The 22,750-nt window shown below is 39.3% G+C and overlaps 1 protein-coding gene across 1 annotated transcript; it reads left to right on the top strand.

Moving 5' to 3' along the window:
- The first annotated feature begins 1,896 nt into the window (after nucleotides 1-1,896).
- On the top strand, nucleotides 1,897-22,724 carry tpcn3 (two pore segment channel 3). Its single transcript, XM_052101864.1, has 19 exons — nucleotides 1,897-2,048; nucleotides 2,506-2,588; nucleotides 2,670-2,784; nucleotides 4,096-4,224; nucleotides 7,894-8,010; nucleotides 8,247-8,365; nucleotides 8,500-8,601; nucleotides 8,697-8,823; nucleotides 9,038-9,245; nucleotides 12,104-12,248; nucleotides 12,432-12,617; nucleotides 12,685-12,749; nucleotides 13,035-13,122; nucleotides 16,294-16,363; nucleotides 18,128-18,347; nucleotides 18,477-18,567; nucleotides 18,658-18,771; nucleotides 20,163-20,275; nucleotides 21,690-22,724. The coding sequence occupies exons 1-19, from the start codon at nucleotides 1,947-1,949 to the stop codon at nucleotides 21,812-21,814; spliced, it is 2,319 nt and encodes a 772-aa protein (XP_051957824.1). The 5' UTR covers nucleotides 1,897-1,946; the 3' UTR covers nucleotides 21,815-22,724.
- The last annotated feature ends 26 nt before the right edge of the window (nucleotides 22,725-22,750 follow it).

Raw genomic sequence — 22,750 nt, 5'->3', positions numbered from 1 at the left:
TCTATCTATCTTATGGACAGATAGTAAGAATGAGTCAATAATAAATCGATGTAGTCCCGCTGGATTCCGTCACATGACTTGTCGATATACAAGACGTAGCAAACTCAGTTGTAATAAAATTGAGCTAACAGATACTCAAAACACTAGAGTAAAGAGTGTGGGTTCTCATTACATTTTATATTTTCTCAGAACAGTTTATTTTATAAGTTCAAACACATTTCTACCCGAGCTAGCGAATCGAATCCTACTATGGCGAAGGCTTCGCTTATGAATATTAGCGTATGCTTAATTTATCCTTAGATATCTTACAACTTCCCGGCTTCATATTTAATATTAATTCGACTATGCTGAAGTTGATTGGTGGCCTTCCTGTTTGGGCGGTTTCTCATCTGAATATTAATTAGCTCGTGCTTACATTCAAGTGGTCAAGTGGTTCAAGTGTTTTTTTTTTTATTGTCGTTTCAACCATATACAGTTAGTACAGTACACAGCAAAACGAGACAACGTTCCTCCAGGACCATGGTGCTACATAAAAACAACAAAGGACCAACATAAGACCACATGAGACTACACAACGAAATAAAATACCTATATAAACTACCTATATATACCTATATAAAGTGCACGTGCAAACATGTGCAAAAAGTACAGGACAGTACAACAAATTACTGACAATGAACAGGACAATAGACAGTGCAGCGCCGACCAGTAGTAGTGCAAAAAGATGACAGTTTCTAAAAATGTAAACATAACATACTATGAGATAGTGTTCTATGCACATAGCAGTTATTGAGGTAGCAGACAGTTATAAAGTGACAGTAATTAAAGTGCAACTCAGGACACGTGTGTGCCAAACCAGTCTCTGAGTATTGAGGAGTCTGATGGCTTGGGGGAAGAAGCTGTTACACAGTCTGGCCGTGAGGGCCCGAATGCTTCGGTACCTCTTGCCAGACGGGAGGAGGGTAAAGAGTTTGTGTGAGGGGTGTGTGGGGTCGTTCACAATGCTGGTTGCTTTGCGGATACAGTGTTTTTTGTAAATGTCTTTGATGGAGGGAAGAGAGACCCCAATGATCTTCTCAGCTGTCCTCACTATCCTCTGCAGGGCTTTGCGGTCCGAAACGGTGCAAGTCCCAAACCAGGCAGTGATGCAGCTGCTCAGGATGCTCTCATCACATTCATCCTTTGATATCTTTCTATGGAAGTATTTGTCTTTAATATTAATTAGACTGTACTAAAGGTGATTGGTTGCCTTCATTTTGGGCGGCTTCTCATATTAATATTAATTAGCTCGTGCTTACATTCATCCTTTGATAACGTCCTATGGAAGTATTGGTCTTTAATATTAATTAGACTGTACTAAAGGTGATTGGTTGCCTTCATTTTGGGCGGCTTCTCATATTAATATTAATTAGCTCGTGCTTACATTCATCCTTTGATAACGTCCTATGGAAGTATTGGTCTTTAATATTAATTAGACTATACTAAAGGTGATTGGTGACCTTCATTTGGGGCGGATTCTCATCTGAATATGAATTAGCTCGTGCTTACATTCATTCTTTGATATCTTTCTATGGAAGTATTGGTCTTTAATATTAATTAGACTATACTAAAGGTGGCCTTTATTTTGGGCGGCTTCTCATATGAATATTAATTAGCTCGTGCTTACGTTCATCCTTTGATAACTATAGAAGTATTCGTCTTTAATATTAATTAGACTATACTAAAGGTGATTGGTGGCCTTCATTTGGGGCGGCTTCTCATCTGAATGTTAAGTAGCTCGTGCTGACGTTGCTCAGTAACTTGAATTCTGAGGAGGAATGTCTTCGCCATAGTAGGTTTCGTAATTTCGCTTCGTTTGCAGGATGGACTTTTCCTAAAACGGGATTTCCTGCGAACTGGATCGAACTGCTGCGTTAGGACAGGAACAAGTTGAAGGATAGAGAAAAATGTCTGAACCAGAGAAGACCGAAAAAAACGTGGATAATACTTTATCGAAGGATACGGGTTTAACCAACGGAGGAAATAATGTTTCAGAGAAGATGACAGAGGTAAAAGCTTCTTAATCAATGTTTGTACTCAGCTACTTTCTCATAGGAATGGATAAATGCATCTGTTCAGCCGAGCAGTTTTGTTTAAATCTGGGTTTTTTTTAGGGGACGAGAAACAACAAAACAGACCAGCACTGACCCACCGTAGTTATGTTAAACACTTCAAGTCTTTGACCTATTGATTTGTTGACAAATGATGGTCATGTTTGTCTGTTGTCGTTCAAATTTAATTATGCACAGACTTGATTGCTCATTAATATCAATATTGCTCATTAATATTAATATGATACACTTAAGTCACCAATGGGACTTGGGTGAGCCATGAATGGGTCCACATATGTCCCATTTGGGGTCTGATGGACTATAATTGGATAAAGATGAGGAATAGTGTCTCAACAAGCCTCCCATTTTCTGTTTATCTCTTTCTATGTGTGTCTGATGTTTGCTGATGGTGTAGAAGTTTCAGCTTGCTTCAGTCTACGTGTCAGATGCCCATTACAACAGGAACATCTTTTTTGATACTTCACCACAGGCTGTGAGGTAAGAGACTAACCATACTGATATTTTAAGTTGACAGAATTCCTTTATAATTTAGACTTTGATTTTTTATCTGCTCCATAGACTTTACCTGCTCTACAATCACTGGTTCATGCAGTTACTGGTATATGTGTTTATCATTATGAATCTTGCCCTGGCTCTGTTTGAGGATCCTGCTGTAGTGCAAGTTCCGATATGGGTATGTATGAAAATAAAACTCACGTGTAGCTGTAACTTGTGCAACATAGCAGTGGCTTAATCATTATAGAATTGGTCATTTGGTTGCAACATTTGTGGTGGTTGAATATTATACATCGTACATGGTACTTAAATAATTGAATAGACATTTTATTAGATCATATCAGGTTTTGAACTTGCCTCATGAACACATGTTGTTTACTTATGTATCACTTGACATACAGAAGTTATATTCATCAGGGAAACGTATTGCATGCTGCATTAGACAACATCTATTAGACAGCATCACCTCGCATTACTGACTGAGATTTGCACAAAGACACCAACACTTATTTCAAAAGTAGCAATAAAATCAACAATAAAAATGGCATAAATAAACCAGGAAACGATCTTTAATATTAATTGGACTATACTAAAGGTGATTGGTGACCTCCATTTGGGGCGGCTACTCATCTGAATATTAATTAGCTCATGCTTACATTCATCCTTTGATATCTTTCTATGGAAGTATTGGTCTTTAATATTAATTAGACTATACTAAAGGTGATTGTGACCTTCATTTGGGGCGGCTACTCATCTGAATATTAATTAGCTCGTGCTTACATTCATCCTTTGATATCTTTCTATGGAAGTATTCCTCTTTAATATTAATTAGACTATACTAAAGGTGATTGGTGACCTTCATTTGGGTCGGCTACTCATCGGAATATTAATTAGCTCGTGCTAACATTCATCCTTTGATATCTTTCTATGGAAGTATTGGTCTTTAATATTAATTAGACTATACTAAAGGTGGTTGGTGGCCTTCATTTTGGGCGGCTTCTCATTTGAATATTAATTAGCTCGTGCTAACATTCATCCTTTGATATCGTCCTGTAGAAGTATTTGCAAGCTCATTAATTATTCAAGCTAGGTGCATGCTGGGAACACCAGCTTCGAAAAGTGAAGTAAAATGTACATATTTTATTTACATGCAGTTTACTCAAATTAGTGAATAAATATGACAAGGTTTAGGTCTATTTTAGGACTGATACATGATGGCAGGTTGTAAAGATAACAAACAATCATACATAATTGATCTATAAGATGTAGCGTTCATTTTTACATGATTGAATTGAGTACAAATGTAGACATTTTGATTCAAACGCTTTGCACTGAAGACTTCATCATTATTCACTCCAGTTTTTTTTGTTGCCCAGCTGATTGTGGTTAAGACTGATGTTCACAGCCAAACAATTTGACTACTAGAATCAGAAGAGTTAACGGTTGGGACAGCATAGCTGTATATGCTATCTGTGTGTGCCCTTTCTAGGCAACTTCTACAATTGAGATCATATGTCTCTCTGCTTTCACTGTGCGGCTGGTTCACTATGCCAAAGTCATTCCAAAAGATAAATTCTGGAAGGATCCCAAAAATATCTGCATCATAATCACCATAACGGTACGTCTGAACTCTGGAAATGTTCCATCCACTTTATCCTTTTTGTCAAAAGTCTTTGCATAACCAGTTTTATAATTTTTTTTATTAACTTACTTTGTTTGCTTTGGTCTTATCCAAACCATATTGGCCCAAAAAACAACTGGGACAATGCGTGTTAAGCTCATGCGACAGCATTAGTGGCAATTTCGACTTGTGTGAAACACTTACAATGGAAGTCAATGGGGGACCAATCTGTAAACGTTAAAATACTCACCGTTTCTAACATATAGTCACAAGACGTAAACAATATGTGTGTAAACATGATTTCAATGGGATTAAATGACGTACTAACCACATCTGTGTGAAGTTATAGCCAATTTTACAACTTTGTTGCCATGACGATGTAACACAGTAAACCCTAAAACGACAATTTAAACAACCGTACAGCTTGAATAATACACAAGTTTTAACAGAATAATTCATGTGAGTGTTTTTATAAAATTATAAGCTTCACATTTCTGCCTTTAAACCCTCCAAAAATTGACTTCCATTGTAAGTGCCTCACTATAACATCAATTTCTGCTTTTTTAAAGAAAAGGAGGGACGAGTCGAAATTATTTTCTTAGTAATCAACATTATCCCACAAATACTGTCGACTAAGCTTAACTTGTATTGAACCCAAAATATTCCTTTTAGTAGTCTTGTGTTGTGCAGGATTTAAAGGGATAGTTCACTCAAAAATGCAAAGTCTGTTATCATTTACTCAACCTCATGTTGTTCCAAACCAATATGACTTTCTTCTGTGGAACACAAAAGAAGATGTTAGGTAGAATGTTAGTCTCAGTCACTGTTCACTTTCATTGTATGGGAAAAAAGATCCAGGGTAAGTGAGTTGTGACTCGGTAACATTCTGTCTTGAAAGTGAGGGTGAGGAAATTATTTTGGGTGAACTATCCCTTTAAGGCAGATTCTTGTTTTAATGATTCCAATGGACTTGCCTTAAGTATTCCCCATGTACAGTGTTTTTTTCCCCGACACAATAAATGCTGAGTATGTGCTCGTAACAATGTTGTGAAGTGAACTTTAGCCTGTGGTTTGACATCCTCAGCACTTCTGCCTGAGCACAAGTCACGATCACCAGGAAATGTCCACTTCATGGACTATGAGCAGAGGGTTTATGTGTAGTAAAACTAGCATGGTTAACTAACAAGTATTTTAAAGTGTCACTAGTCATGTGTCTAACTATCCAAGTTACAAATTTAATTTATGCAAAAAATGGGAATATCTCAAAAACAGTTTGCAAACAAAGCAGCATTTCCATCCCATGTGTTTAAAGGGATAGTTCACCCAAAAATGCAAATTCAGTCATTGTTTACTCACCCCTGTGTTGTTATTACCCTTTATGACTTTCTTTCTTTTTCTTAACACAAAAGGAGAAATTGTGAAAAACATTTGTGCTCAGTGATGTCATACAATGGCAGTTTATGGTGACCACCTCTTCAAACTTCAAAAGGACACAAAAGTATAATTCAGAAGTGTAATTAATTATTCATGAGACTCATGATCGTTATGAAAGTATATGATAAGATTTGGAGAGAAACAGACTGAAATCGAATGTATTATTTAGTGAAACTCTTAAACGACCGTTGATCTCCCGTGCACGTTCATGATAGGGCACGAGAGCAACAGTTCACGTAGCGCCCTTGCAATTGATTTCTATGCCCAGCCTTATTTTTTTGAAGGTTTTTGGACCGGTGCCAGTTCACACGACGGAGTTACACGCATGATGCCGAAAATAACTGTGGCTGCCTGTAGCCTCCTTTTATGTTTCTGTTTGATTTCCTTGTACCGTAATTTCCGGACTATTGAGCGCACCTGAATATAAGCCGCACCCACTGATTTTTAAATAAAATATTATTTTGAACATAAATAAGTAACACCTGTCTATAAGCGCAGGTGCCTACCAGTACATTGAAACAAATGAACTTTACTCAGGCTTTAACGAAACACGGTGTGGCAGCGGGGCGTGGTCAAGCGCCCGTCCGGAGAGAAAAGCGGTAAGGGCACTTACACCTGAGCTAAATTATGTCTAACACCGGTGTCTAATTTCAGTAAGCATGGGGAGAGCGGCATAAAAAGGCAGCAGCCACAGAGCTGAGAGAGTGACACACGTCAGTCTAGTGTTGGCGCATAGAAGAATTGAGAAACTTTATAAAATTGATTAAACATTGCTGTGGCCATTAAAAGCCTTACCTGGAACGTCAAGTGCTCTGCTGAAAACTGTCACACTGGTGCCCGTGTGACAGTTTTCCCAAGAAGGACACGTGAAGCAGGGCACTTGAAATTAGACACCGGTGTTAGACATAATTTAGCGCAGGTGTAAGCGCCCTTACAGCTTTTCTCTCCCGGACGGGCGCTTGACCACGCCCCCGCTGCCACACACGGCTTGTAATAAAACATTTGCAGTAAACAGTAGCCTACCAATAAAGTCATTGGTCACTATCTTCCTCGTCCTGTGCACTGAAACCACTGACGTCATCTCCTTCGGTGTCGGAGTTGAATAGCCTCAGATTTAGTTGTCTTTTTGCACTGAGTCAATTCCTCACGCTGCTGTTTCCAACGTCTTATCATCGACTCATTAAGACCAAGCTCCCGTGCAGCAGCTCTATTTCCTTTTCCTTCAACTTCAAAGCAGCATCATATGCATTTCTCCATGTCTTTGCCATGGTGAGGGTGACAAAATTACTACCGTAATCAGAATGATGGGAAGTTTGAGCGCTCTATTTAATCTAAACAGTAAACAAAAAAAGTTGTTTTGACCTTAACCCGTTCGGCAATTTCATTGGTCTAATGAAAGCTTCACGCCGCCAAAAAACTGAGCACGTCACAGAATGTTTTTTTTTTTATAATTTTTTTTTTTATAAAATTTGAAAGCGGGAAAAATCCATATATTAGCCGCGTCATTGTATAAGCCGCGAGGTTCAAGGCGTGGGAAAAAAGTTGCGGCTTATAGTCCGGAAATTACGGTACTCCTTTCAATAAAATAAGGCTGGGCATAGAAATGCATCAATTCTTCGACTACAAACTCTTCAGACATGTTTAGTAAGTTCTGTTCTCTGTTTTGTGTGCAGCTGTGTTGTGTTCTGATGTCGCAATCACTGTGGAGGACCTGCTTTTAGATAAACAAAAACGGGTTATCGCTTGAACGCCCCAATGTCACAAGGGCGCTGTGTGAACTGTTGCTCTCGTGCCCTATCATGAGCGCGCACAGGAGATCAACGTTCAGTGAACATTTTCACTAAATAATACATTACAGTTAAATTTGTTGCTCGCCAAATCTTATCATATGCTTTCATAACAATAATGTGTCTCATGAATAATTTATTCGACTTCTGAATTATACTTTTGTGTCCTTTTGAAGCTTGAAGATGTGGTCACCATAAACTGCCATTGTATGACATCACTGACCACAATTTTTTACAATTTCTCATATAGCATTAAAACATCACAGGGATAAGTAAACAATGACTGAATATTCATTTGTGGGTGAACTATCCCTTTAAGAGAACAAAATGCTTGCTGTTTGGGAATTTGGTGCATTACTGAAAATGGAAGTTGAAGGGCATCCATCTTTATTTCACTTAAATTAAACACACAGGCTTATGATCGTGCTTCACCTTTCCCTTCCAGCTCTCATTCATAGATTTGACGATATACTGGGCTCTGAAAGCAACAGGCAACTTTGGGATCCGATGGTCGAGGGTCTTAAGACCACTTCTGTTAGTCAATGTTACAGAGGGACGACAAGTAAGCAACCCGACATTTACCGGCTGTTAACATTCACATATTGCATTACATTTGTCCATTCGCTTCCAGTCAAATTCAAATATTCATTTATTTATGATTTCAAATCGTACGTTCGGATAATGTTGTCAGTAGTCTTAAATATCCTGCCTATCTTTATATTGCATACTTTATAAAAATGCAGAGAAAAAGTCAATTTTTCTTTTAAATGTAAAAAGTCCTTTGATTTGTGTCTGTAGTTGCGGCGAGCGTTCAGGAGCATTCGAAATGCACTGCCTCAGATCTTCTCCGTGTTCCTCTTGTTCATGTTCAGTGTGTTGGTGTTTTCTCTCATGGCTCTTAAGTTGTTTAGAAAAAGGTAAACATTTATTCATATAAATTCATCACGCTGTACCACTGAAAATATGAATTCCTGCTAGAAACTCATGCCATACTTCTAGCTGACCGTTGTTTCAGATGAAATAACCAGTCTTATTTTACTTCTATTCCTAGGGGCCTTCTTACCAATGATGGTTCCCCATATTTCAATGATTATTTGGACATTGTTTTCGATCTTTATGTTTTAGTGACCACTGCTAATAGCCCTGATATCATGTAAGTCCTGAGCTATTGCAGGTTCAAATATTATAAGGATGCATTGTAATCTGTGCTAATGTTTCTGTAACATCTGATGTTTTTTTGCTTTGAAGGATGCCGGCATACAACTACAGTGTTTACTTCACTATTTTCTTCATTCTGTATATTGTTGTCAACACCTACACCTTCATGTCCTTCTTTCTGGCAGTGGTTTACAATAACTACAAAAAATACCTGAAGGTATGCACATCTTTATTTTCAAATATGTCTGTTTGTTGTTGGGGATTTTTAATATAAAAGTTAGTATTTCCTTCCTTCTATTGTTTTTACTGCTTTAACTTAATATAAAGAAAACTAGATTTTGAAAGCAATCCAAAACTAATCCAGAATTTCCAGCGATCAATATATGACATCTGTAATAAGGCCCTGACATGATATCTTTCATGTTCTCTAGGAGGAAGTGCGGCAGCTGGTGAAGGCCAGGAGATTTAAGATGTGCCGGGCGTTTTCTGTGCTCCAGGAGACCGTGGGTGACGGTGGGGAACCTGTGGTGACCCAGCCCAAATGGAACCACCTGGTTAAACTGGTCAAGCCAAATATCAGTGATGCCCACCGGGAACTGCTCTGGAGTGTCTTAGATGATCAGAATAAAGGGCACATAGGTGAGAATGTTTCTACTACTTCTGATGAGTTATCACTTTAATTAAATGGGCACTTAAATGAATTCGAGCATCTATGACTTCAGAAAGTAAGAAGAAAAACTGCTCGGGAGTTCTCACTACACTGCACAAAATAATTTTTGTTTTCAGTGGTTTTGTCTCATTTTCCTATGAAAAATATTAAAACAAGATACATTTACTAATTAGGAATAAGTCACCCAAAACTGATCATTTGCTCATCCTTATTTGGCCTCAAACTCGTATGACTTGTTCTTCTGCGGAACACAAATATTTTGATGTATGATGTGTTTTTGTCCTTTTAATATAAGTCAATGGGGATCAAAATGTTCAAGCTCTAAAAAGCACATAAAGGCAGCATAAAAGTAACCCGAGTGGTTTAATCAGTGTCTTTCGAAGTGATCGGTTTGGGTTGGAAACAGACCAAAAAGCTTGTTCATGCATTTACATTTATGCATTTGGCAGAACCTTTTATCCAAAGCGACTTACAGTGCATTTATTACAGGGACAATCCCCCCGGAGCAACCTGGAGTTAAGTGCCTTGCTCAAGGACACAATGGTGGTGGCTGTGGGGATCCAACCAGCAACCTTCTGATTACCAGTACAGTGCTTTAGCCCACTACGCCACCACCACTCCATGCAGTCACAACTTCAGGTTGTATCAGTTCTCACATGAACAAGCAAACCCGCTTTCGTCAAGCTTGAGGATGCGTAAACGAGCTTCTCTCATGAACGCACATAGGAGAGCTGATTTATAATAAATAGGAGTTTAAATTTTGGTATGTTTCTCACCCAAGTGATTTTATAGTAGACTAAATGATGAGAGAATTATCATTTTTGACCTGTTCCTTTAGGTATAGTTTTTATACAAATCTTGCCAGACTGTGTGAGGTTTATTCATTAAGGTGGTGGTGGTGGCGTAGTGGGCTAAAGCACATAACTGTTAATCAGAAGGTTGCTGCTTTGATCCCCACAGCCACCACCATTGTGTCCTTGAGTAAGGCACTTAACTCCAGGTTGCTCCGGGGGATTGTCCCTGTAATAAGTGCACTGTAAGTCGCTTTGGATAAAAGCGTCTGCCAAATGCATAAATGTAAATTAAGGTGCAGTCAAAATGCTCTTCGCTCTCTATTCACTTCCATTCAAACGCATCCAAACACGAGAGACCGAAATTTCGCGTTACGCTGTGTACCAAAGCTCAAGTTTAGTGAATTCTGATCTGCAACCATTCAGATGACGAGAAGATGTGAAACCAATAGAAGGTTGAACCGTCACACCTCTTGGCTCAATACAAAGATACATAAATGTGTCTTAAAGCAGTGTTTTATTTATTGTTGCAGAAAAGTGAGAAGACTGTATTTTTAATACTAACCAGAAGGCCTCGAGAGTGGCATCATATCCTGTCAGTTGCGGCGTCCAAAATAATTTGGTACGCTCAAAGCCTAATTAGACCGCCCGCGGCTTAAAGCAAGAAAAAAGTTGTTTACCAATGGGGTAAGAAAAATACAGCAAGTTTGTTATTCTTAAGGCTTGGTGACATTTCTTAAATTGGTCACCTGAAAAAGATTTGGACTTGATTCAATGAGTCTAGGTAGTTTTATCACCCGTTCATACTGTTCGGGTCACATTTGACCTGCTATTGGAAATGAATGGGTGAGACTATAACATAGAGCAATTTTTTTTATTTCTGAAATATAAAATAAAAAATCAGACTGTGACAGGGCGGGGCCGGGTCGTGATTATACACACCACAGGTCCCTTATCAGGCTAATTAAGCCTCCGAGAGAGATAAAGGCCGATGGCAGACAGTGGTGCGATGAGAGAGATCATTTACGGACATGTCCGTCGTGTGTGTGTGTGTGTGTGTGTGTGTGTGTGTGTGTGTGTGAGTGTGTTTATCTTTTGGTTTAAGTAATTCATTAAAATATTATTTATATTGCCAAGCCGGTTCTCGCCGCCACCTTTCCATTGAATTCCTTTACACTGGTGCCGAAGCACGGGAAGGAGGAGAGATGCCCGTTGCGGAGTCCTCGACACTGCCGTCCACCCAGGGGAGTGCCGCTGCCATCCACCGGGGGAGGGAGTAGACCGACCGCCCGGACGCGGTGAACGGCCGCTGTCCGCGAGGTGAGTGGGGACTGGACTTCCCGACCGCCTGGAGTGATGGAGCCGCTGCCAGGGGTGGAGGAGAGCCCTACCATCCCCCAGAAATGCGGAGGGGTCGAAGGAAGGAAGGAAGACCGCAATCCACGAGGGGAGGAGGGAAGTGTTCCCCGACCGCCTGGAGCGATAGGGCCGCTGCCAGGGGCGGCCCACTCGCCGAGAACGCGGAGGGGCGTTCTGAACGCCGGGGGTCGTGAGTCTGACTCCGGTCCACCCGGGGAGAAGCGACGGTGTATCGGAGAACCGGCGAGTAGGTTTTTTTCATCTCTCTCCTCTCTCTCTCTCTAACTGCCGCTCTGCGTTGGCCTTTTCCCTCTCGTTTAAATGTTAGTGTTTTTTTGGGGGGGTACTACACTGTTACAGGAAGTACCCCCCATTTGAATTATTTCTGTTTCCTTCCCCTTGACCAGGCTTAAAGCACTCCCCATAAAATTCCAAAAGAAATGCATAACTTTAAGGTGTTTACTTAGGTGAAGACAGAGTTATTACATTTCTTTGGAGGAAAAAATTGAGGGTTCTACATTTGATGTTTTGGGTCAAATTTGACCAGAATCGAGCTTCTCTATTGATAAGTGTACACGGGCTAAGAAATAGATTTTTTGCAGTGTGAAAGGGCCAAACATGTATGTTTGCATTTCCATCAAAGTATGTTTCCTTCCCTTTCCTCTTTGTCTGATCAGGAAAGTTAGCATTTGTCCAGCTGGCTGATCTGCTGTGTATTCAGGTGATCACAGTGAGGTCGCAAACACATCCCATGCAAATCTGTTTCCCTTCTGTGTACAATTCCTCAGCCAGCAGATTCATCCGCTGCATGGTTCGTCACAGGTACGACTTGAGCTCTCAGGTAGACATAAATACACACACCTTTGATGACTTCTGACTTACTTGCACGGAGGTTGTTGCAAAAACACTTGTAGTTTGACAACTAAGCGAATAGGCAATTTGTTTCACCTCTTAAAGTCTGCTAATACTATGTAATAATCTGTCCGCTTGTATTGTGCATTCCAGAATGTTTGTGTATGCCTATGACATGATTATCCTGGTGAATGCTGTGTTCATTGGTCTGGATGAGGAGAATCCTGTGGTGTCGAATGCTGAGTGGGGTTTTCTGGCTCTCTATATGCTGGAGATCATTCTCAAACTGTATTCCACTGAGCCACGATTGTTCTTCGCTAGACATCAGTTCTGGAACTGGTGAGAATTGTGGGTTTCCTGTGTTTTTATGCTCCGGAATGGTTCTGATCCTTTATTTCCTTTACAGGTTTGACACCACCATTGTTGTAACTGCCCTATTTGGCACCATCATTAACTCGGCACTTAAACAATGTAAGTACACATGTGGATGTAACTAAATGAATTATATCTACAGTTCTTGTATATTTCTATTATAGTGCAAACCATGTATGCCGTTAGGAGAACAATTGCAATTGGCCAGTGCAACAACCCTAAAATATGAGTGGTTAATGGGCAAGTTATTCCCGATGCCACTTAGCATAACCCCTTTAAGTATTTATATTTTCCTCTCCCTTGGAATCATACATAGTGTGCATCCTGATTGTAAGAAATATTATTATGATCTTTGCAAATAATGGACCGCATGATTGTTTGCAGCTGGAGGTTACACGAGTCGCCAGATCCTGGACATCGTTTTCATCTTGAGAGTCCTTAGACTCGTACGTTTGGTGGATTCCATAAAGAGGTCGGATGTTAATCCTTATAGACCTTGTGTCCATTCCAACAGACATCACATTTATATGGTGTTTTTTAGGTTTTGTAGGTTTTATATTTGGCGATGCACAAAATCACAAATAATTATTAGATTAGATGCTGTTAAGTCCACCTATTGGGTTTTGTCCACTGCACGGTACAGCTGAACTTGACTAGACTCTGCTCGCTTTTTGGGGGTTTTCCACTGTGGATAGTACCTGGTACCGTTTTAGTACCACTTCGGTCGAGGTTCCAAGTGAGCCGAGCCGATACTAAATGTGACGTCAAAATCCTGCAGATCACGGATTGGTCAGGGAGAATCATCACTACAAGCATCACTGGATATCAATTCGCTAGTTTTAAAGTTAGCAACAGCGATAGCAGTATCGTTTGTTCACGTGACTTTCAAATTGTAAAAAGAAATGGCTGTGTGCAAAACCACGCCGTGGTCAATAAACGAGGCGCTGACGTTCCTCTCGTTAGCGACGAATGAAACAAAAAAGTCTTTCAGGAAGTGTCTCAGCTGTTGGCCGCACACGGCTACCACCGGACCTACCAACAGTGTAGGGAAAAGTTAAAAAAGCTTAATAGGAACCATCAAGGACCACAATGGCCAGAGATGTTCAAACAGAAGAAAGTGGAAGTGGTTCGACCAAATGGACGCCATCTATGGCAATAGACCGGCGAGCGATGGGAGGGAGCGTGCCATGAACTCGATGGAGTATGGTATGTTTTGTTACGTTAACTCTATACTCTGCTTGAAAGCTTCACTTTATTTATTTGACCAGCTACTGGAAAGCTTCTAAAACAACCAGTCCAATTCAACTGTTACACTTGTGTAAGATCACCATGCAACAACTGCTTTATGCAGCGCAATGAGCTAGCAGCAAACAGCTAGCGGCCGTGTTATTGTTTATGCTCAGTAATGTTTGTGTCGCGTTTAAGATGATGTCACAGCAGTAGAGGCAGCATAACTATGACGATCAGCCTATAATCCCACCCATGTTGAGGTTGGCACTAAACAGCAGTGGAAAAGCAAGCTCAGAAAAGTAAAGCGAGTCGAGTCGAACCGTAACGTGCAGTGGAAAAGTGTCATATGAGTGTCATTCCACACATAGTCAAACATCCTTTGAAATAGCGGCATGTGTAGTAGGGCAAAATATGTGAATTGTATGGGAATAACCTGAATTTATTTATAAATATGTCTTAAAATATGGTTTGAACTTCATCAAGTTTCATTAATAAACATAATTTAAACATTCACAGTGTAGGTTGGAAAAAGTATGTGAACCCCTAGGCTAATGACGTCAGCGAAAGCTAATTAGAGTCAAAAGTTGGCATCCAATTAATGAAACAGGATTGGAGGTGTGGGTTAAAGCTACTTTGGCTTATAAAAGCACTCAAACATTTTGAGTTTGCTATTCACAAGAAGCATCTGCTGACGTGGACGATGCCTCTCAAAAAAGAGTTTTTAGAAGACTTATGATCAAGAGTTGTTGCTTTGAATTAGCTGGAAAGGGTTACAAAGTTACCTTGAAGAGCTTAGATATTCATCTATCCACAGTTAGACAAATTGTCTATAAATGGAGATGATTTAGTACTATAGTTACTCTCCCTAGAAGTGGTCGTCCAGCCAAGATGACTCAAAGCGCACCCCACAGAATGCTCAATGAGGTAAAAATTAACCCTAGAATGACAGATAAAGACTTGAAGGAATCACTGGAGCTGGTTAACATCTCTTTTCATGAATCTACTATACGGAAAATATTAAACGGGCATAGTGTCCATGGCAGGACATCATGAAGGAAGTTGCTGCTTTCCAATAGAAACATTGCTGCACTCCTGAAGTTTGCCAAAGACCACTTTGACACTCCACAACGCTACTGGGAAAATGTTTTGTGGATTGATGAAACTAAGGTTGAATTGTTTGGGAAGAACACACAACACTACGTAAGGCGTAAAAAGGGCACTGTATGACAACATGAAAACATCATACCAAATTGTGAATTACGGTGGAGCGAGCATCATGATTTGAAGCTGCTTTGCTGCTTCTGGGCCTGGACCGCTTGCCATCATCAAGGGAAAAATAAATACCCAAATTTATCAAGATATCCTACAGGATAATATCAGGGTGGCTGTGCGCTAGCTGATGCTCAGTAGAAGTTGGGTCCTGACGCTGTTTGAAATGACCAAACTTTTATATGACGTTTGTTAATCTGTTACAAATAAGCGGCGCGTTCGAATTCTCACGTGAATTCGCCGACACGTTTACGTCACCCTTCGCGTCAGCTGTTGGTAGGGAAGAGCTTTTTAAAAGTTAATAACATTTTAATTATAAATGTAGTTTTACACAGACGTACCAATTTGTTTCAGAAGTCATTCATTGATTGAGGAGTCGTGTGGATTACTTTTATGCCGCTTAAATATGACTTGTACCGTTAAAGTGCTGGCACCCGTGTATTATAAGGACCTGACAGAGCTCTCTCTTCTTCTGAAAATCTTTGTGTGTTGTGCTGAAGAAAGACACATCTGGAATGGCATCAGGGTAAGTGAATAAAGAGAGAATTTCCATTTTTGGGTGAACTATTCCTTTAAATACAAGGGTTCACTTACTTTTTCCACAACACCGTAAATGTTTAATTGGATGTGTTCAATAAAGACATGAAAGATTATAATTGTTTGTGTGTTGTTCGCTTATGCACATTGTGTTTGTCTATACTTGTGACTTTGATAAAATCACATTTTATGACCAATTAATGCAGAAAACCAGCTAATTCCAAAGGGTTCACATACTTTTTCTTGCCACTATGTGTGTGTATGTATATTTATGTATGTGTATGTATATTTATGTATGTATGTATATATATATATATATATATATATATATATATATATATATATATATATATATATATATATATATATACACACATACATACATGCATACATACAGCTTATAATATATATAACTTAATTCTTTGGTTGATTATCATTTATAATCATTTAGTGTAGAAAGAAAGTATTGTTTTAAATACCTGGAACATACTTGTTGTGTGAAAAGGGTTAACAGTCAAATCCAAAGTATTGCAAGTATTTACAATGTACAAAAACAGTTATTTATATTATGTGATTTATATGCAGTAAACAAAACTTTCGTTCTCAGATTCCGAGCCATCATCAACACTCTTATTAAAATTGGACCAACTATTCTTACATTTGGCCAGCTCATAGTGGTGAGTATTTACACATTGTGAAGACAGACCCAGTGTTATCCATGTTGATAAAAATACATGGTAGGTCCAGGGACATGGTCAGGATGTCATCGTCTCAGTGGGGGTTTGTGTATATTGTACTGTACCTGGCCTCAAGGACACCTCAAGGTCTCAAGGAGGGGATGCATTGTGTGATTTATGGCTGCATTTAGCTACTGGTGCACCTCATTACACTGCCAGTTGATTGTTTTTGTCCCATCGTTCCCCTTGGTCTTCCATAACTGTTTATGAGGAGAAGCAGAACCTTCATCATGCATATAAGGATGAATATCACGAAGAATAGAGGCGCTCTGGTTGTAGTTAGCATTTTCAAGCCATGTATTTTCCTATGGGATTTTATAATGAAAGTTTTGGATTTATGAGTAAAATAAGGTCTGTGGTAAACATTACTTAAACATACTGGCATGTTCTGTCCTACAACATAAATTGCAATCAGTCATACCTTAAAGGTTTTTTAAAGGTGCTGTGTTTTTTTTAAATGTATGCTGCTAACATGTTGCTGAATTAGGACTACAACTACAAGAAGCATGTGAGTGAATGTGCCTAACGAAAAGCAACACCGTTGTAGTCTTTATCTAGCAACTTGTTAGCAACATAATTTTAACTTCACGTAATGTTCCACCGCTGGAGTCACAATTTGAATCCAGGGCGTGCTGAGTGACTCCAGCCAGGTTTCCTAAGCAACCAAATTGGCCCGGTTGCTAGGAAGGGTAGAGTCACATGAATTAACCTCCTCGTGGTCGCTATAATGTAGTTCTTGCTCTCGGTGGGGCACGTGGCGAGTTGTGTGTGGATGCCATGGAGAATAGCATGAAGCCTCCACAGGTGCTAGGTCTCCGCGGTAAAGTACTCAACTAGCCACGTGATAAGATGCGCAGATTGACGTCTCCGACATGGAGGCAACTGACATTCATCCTCCGCCACCCTGATTGAGGCGAGTCGCTACGCCACCATGAGGACTTGGAGCACATTGGGAATTCGGCGTTCCAAATTGGGGAGAAAAGGTGGAGAAAAATCACATACACACACACACACACACACACACACACAAAATAAACTTCACGTAATGTTTACCACAGACCTTGTTTTACTCATGAATCCAAAACTGCCATTTTTTTTATATATATATATATATATATATATATATATATATATATATATATATATATATATATATATATATATATATATATATAATAAAACATAGGAAATAAATTCTTGAAAATGCTAATTCTCTTCCATGTTTTTAGACTACAGCCTGATCCACTCTTTTTCTCCGTTTGAAGGACAAATCATTATTATGGGATTTATGTAGTGTTATTAATTAACACATAATTTTTTATGTCATTAATCGCACTTAAAGCTACAGTGTGTTATTTCTGCGACACTAGCACCACCAAACGGAATTGCAATGAATAATGTTTTCAAAACAGCTTTCCGAATGTGCCCCTCCTCTTTTGTTGTTCAGATAGACCCTCCCCTATCTCACGCCATTGGTTGATTAATGTTGTTGGGGCGGGTCTAAGTGGGTCGCTCAAAACAGACACAGGAATTTTTATAGCACCACATATAGAGTCATTGAAATTTCTCAATGGTCCCAAAAAATAGGCTTCAGTTTCCTTATGAAAAAAGTTAAATGGGATAAATGTATGACCTATGCTCATCAATTAATACATAACATCTATTTACATTTATTATAAATCCACACTCCTGTCCCCCCTACAGGTCGTCTATTACATATTTGCCATGGTTGGCATGGAATTATTTAAAGGTAAAGTTCAGTTTTTTGAACCAAACTCTACCAGCCCTGATCAGGAGTACTGTGGAAACCCTCTTCTGAAAGGCACCAACTTTGCCAAATACAACTACTGCAAGAACAACTTCAACAATGTCATCTCTTCCTTCATTGTCTTGCTGGAACTCACTGTGGTTAATCAGTGGCATGATATCCTTTATAATAATAATTAAACATGTGTTTTTGCTCCAGGAATAATGCTTACTGAAGCTGTATGAAACTGGGTACGGAGGTATTTGAAAGTTGCAATGCATTGCTTTTCCCTTAACTCGAATTCACTGTTGACCAGCGGGTTCACGGCGGTCACACATGTTTCAGCCAGAATATTTTTCGTCGTCTTTCATATCGTGGTGGTCATTATCATTATCAAGTAAGAATGGTGACTTTACATTACAAGTTCCACTTTGCAAGACATTACAAAGCATTCTTCATGTGAGTTGTGGACATACTTTGTCTCCAGTATTTTTGTCGCATTCATCTTGGAGGCCTTCTTGGTGGAATACACAATTGACAAAAGTGATCTGCAGACTTTTATGGAGAAAAAGATCGAGGAGCTGGAACTCAATGTACAACCGTACGTCAAGCATTGTCTGACCATTTCATTAACCAACAGCACTAGTTTGTGCTATGTTGATAATTTGATATATACACTCACCTAAAGGCTTATTAGGAACACCTGTTCAATTTCTCATTAATGCAATTATCTAATCAACCAATCACATGGCAGTTGCTTCAATGCATTTAGGGGTGTGGTGCTGGTCAAGACAATCTCCTGAACTCCAAACTGAATGTCAGAATGGGAAAGAAAGGTGATTTAAGCAATTTTGAGCGTGGCATGGTTGTTGGTGCCAGACGGGCCGGTCTGAGTATTTCACAATCTGCTCAGTTACTGGGATTTTCACGCACAACCATTTCTAGGGTTTACAAAGAATGGTGTGAAAAGGAAAAACATCCAGTATGCGGCAGTCCTGTGAGCGAAAATGCCTTGTTGATGCTAGAGGTCAGAGGAGAATGGGCCGACTGAGTCAAGCTGATAGAAGAGCAACTTTGCCTGAAATAACCACTCGTTACAACCGAGGTATGCAGCAAAGCATTTGTGAAGCCACAACACGCACAACCTTGAGGCGGATGGGCTACAACAGCAGAAGACCCCACCGGGTACCACTCATCTCCACTACAAATAGGAAAAAGAGGCTACAATTTGCAAGAGCTCACCAAAATTGGACAGTTGAAGACTGGAAAAATGTTGCCTGGTCTGATGAGTCTCGATTTCTGTTGAGACATTCAGATGGTAGAGTCAGAATTTGGCGTAAACAGAATGAGAACATGGATCCATCATGCCTTGTTACCACTGTGCAGGCTGGTGGTGGTGGTGTAATGGTGTGGGGGATGTTTTCTTGGCACACTTTAGGCCCCTTAGTGCCAAATGGGCATCATTTAAATGCCACGGCCTTTAACAACTGAGCATTGTTTCTGACCATGTCCATCCCTTTATGGCCACCATGTACCCATCCTCTGATGGCTACTTCCAGCAGGATAATGCACCATGTCACAAAGCTTAAATCATTTCAAATTGGTTTCTTGAACATGACAATGAGTTCACTGTACTAAAATGGCCCCCACAGTCACCAGATCTCAACCCAATAGAGCATCTTTGGGATGTGGTGGAACGGGAGCTTCGTGCCCTGGATGTGCATCCCACAAATCTCCATCAACTGCAAGATGCTATCCTATCAATATGGGCCAACATTTCTAAAGAATGCTTTCAGCACCTTGTTGAATCAATGCCACGTAGAATTAAGGCAGTTCTGAAGGCGAAAGGGGGTCAAACACAGTATTAGTATGGTGTTCCTAATAATCCTTTAGGTGAGTGTACAGAAGTGTTATGTACATGGATCCATTTCGGTCCTGTTACTGATGTTATTGGGTTTTAATGAACATCTGCATGGTTTTGTTCTTGTCTAGGGATGTTGTGGACGGTGGTCTTGTAGATGCAATGGAAAGCAGTGACAATGACCTGGGTGTCTCCGAATCTGGAAAACGGAAGCCCTCCCTTATGTTCAAGATTGCTTCTAGAAGTGTGTAGAATTATATTGTATTATATTTAGGGCTGTCGTTTTAACACGTTCATTCAGTATGATTAATTATATAAAAAATGTATGCAATTAAACATGTCCCCGGACCGTAATAAGGAATATTCCTTCCATCTGAGCATGGGGCAGTAAGCGAAACTCCAACTGTAACAAACAACACTAGTGACATAACCAGATGAAAACATGTTCTTGCGTTCAAACACAGCGGGATGGAGTGCTATTCCAAATACAAGCATTTCGAGAAGGGTTTTCTAAGTTTTTTAGCCATTCTAGAATTTCCACAAGATGAGCCGTTGGATGAGCCACGCCCCCTTTTTCCAAAACGCTGCACTCCAACCGTACCAAACTGTAACGGTTGCAAAAAACAGGAGTAGCAAAACAGCGCCCTCTACTGGCAACTGTTATGAGCAACATGGCAAAAAAATTGCATTATGCCTCAATAATTTGCTGCAACTACAACAACAATAAGAACGCACAAAATGACTGACAGGCAGAAAGCTTCAGAGACCACGGACACATTTTTGTTTGCAGTTTACAGAGTCTTGAACTGTCACACCGGTGTGAGATGTCTCGCAACATTTAATTAATATCTTTCAGTGAGTAGTACAGTTTGCATACCTTTCCATGTAAAAATTGCTCACAGCACCTTTAACTTAATACAGCAACCTAAAAACATTGTATATGACGCAACCAAAGTGAGAAGCGTCCGTCTGATGGATGTTTAAATAAACGTGACCTTAGAAAAGCCCTTATAATCTATATCGGACAGATTGAATAATTCAATTGCAAAATGGATTGCTGTGTACTGTAAGACAAGTTTCAATAATATGTAATAATGTAAAAATAATAATAATATATTACCTTCTAAAGCCACTTTTTGTATTGTCTTACCAATGCTCTACTCGTCTGTGACAAAGCATTTGATTTGTCTCTATTTTCTAATATTTATTATATTTATAATTATATAATTATATATAATATGACTATTATTATTATTATATAATTGTTATTTGAGGGCGTTACTCAGCAAAAATTTATATATGTGATTAATTTGCAATTTCTTCATTAGCATATTGTGTAATTTGATAAAAAATCTAATCGAATGACAGCCTTATTTATATTATATTATGTTAATCTATTCTTATGCTTCACTTTTTCCCCAATTCATCCTCACATGAGCTGGATTTGACCCTTCTATATGTACATGAAATAGAGAAGTATGAGTTATACAGATGTCCTTGAAAATAATGTGTGACTAGTCTACCAAAATTGTGCAAATACCATTTTATAATGGTCAAGAGTTTTGCTTTTCATCATAGCCTACATATCTAGTTTGCTTGAATTGACTGATTGGCTGAAGCTGTTGTAAAAGAGGCTCTTTTTGTGTGTTATCTTCCAGGATCTAGAACTGTGGATGGACTTTTGCAGCGAATGTTTGAAGCTGATCTCCGGCCAGAAGACTTCAATGAGGATGTTGAAGCAGAAAACATGAACTTCTCAAACCCTGTCTTTGACTCTATATAACTGGCATGAAACAAAGAATTACTAAAGCATCTATAAAACAATGTAAATATATAAATACAGTTTGCATTGAAGATTATTTTTATGTATGAAGTATTTGATGAGATTGATTGACACTTTGGGACCTATAATACTCATCCATTATTCAGTTGTCAACCATCTCATTTGTAATCAAATGTGTACAGTTTATAGGCTATACCTTTTTATTATTATTATAATTTCATATATTTTAATATATATTCTTTTTCTATAATTTTGTTGAGGGGTAATATACTACATGATAAACAGGCATTGTCCCAGATTGATATTTTTACGGCGTGTACTTTGAGAGACTGATTCCATCAATTATTTTGTTATAATGTGCTTTCAATTGCGCACCAGCAGAGAGCGAAATGCCTTGAGCATCACTGTGCTGCTCGGAGAGGAAGAGTGGTGCTGAGGCTGGGAACCAGATGGGCATGGACATCCAGCATCCAGAGAAATGGATGATTTGTAATGGCTTGTTTGAATCTACGCCCCTGCTTTTATTAACCTTGCTCTAAAATACAGCTCAGAAACAAAATTACTGATCGAGGTATTTAGGGAAGATGGAGATATTTAATGTTAAAATCCTCTGGTGTTGTATAACGTTGTTTATGTTGGGATTTGTAGTTCTATTTGAATGCGCTGCTGTGTCTTTACTTTAACACAATAACTGTCCAGGGGTTAGTAATCTGGTTACTCTTTGCAACTGTTGTAGCCAGGACCGAAATTACTTAGACTATTACTATGGGCGGAACACTGGCGAGGAGACGGTTTTTGGATGGATGGCTATGGAAGAGATACTTCTGTGACGAAACCGCTCATCATTTAATAAAATGACCTTCTTTCTGCTAATCTTCGATATGTTTTACAATAAACAATACCTTTGGAGTAGACTATGTGTGAAATGTACTACGA

This window comes from Xyrauchen texanus, chromosome 32 (genome assembly GCF_025860055.1).
Source record: "Xyrauchen texanus isolate HMW12.3.18 chromosome 32, RBS_HiC_50CHRs, whole genome shotgun sequence".
Classification (NCBI taxonomy): domain Eukaryota; kingdom Metazoa; phylum Chordata; class Actinopteri; order Cypriniformes; family Catostomidae; genus Xyrauchen; species Xyrauchen texanus.
The sequence above is the reverse complement of the archived record's forward strand: the minus strand, read 5'-3'. Positions and strand labels throughout refer to the sequence as shown.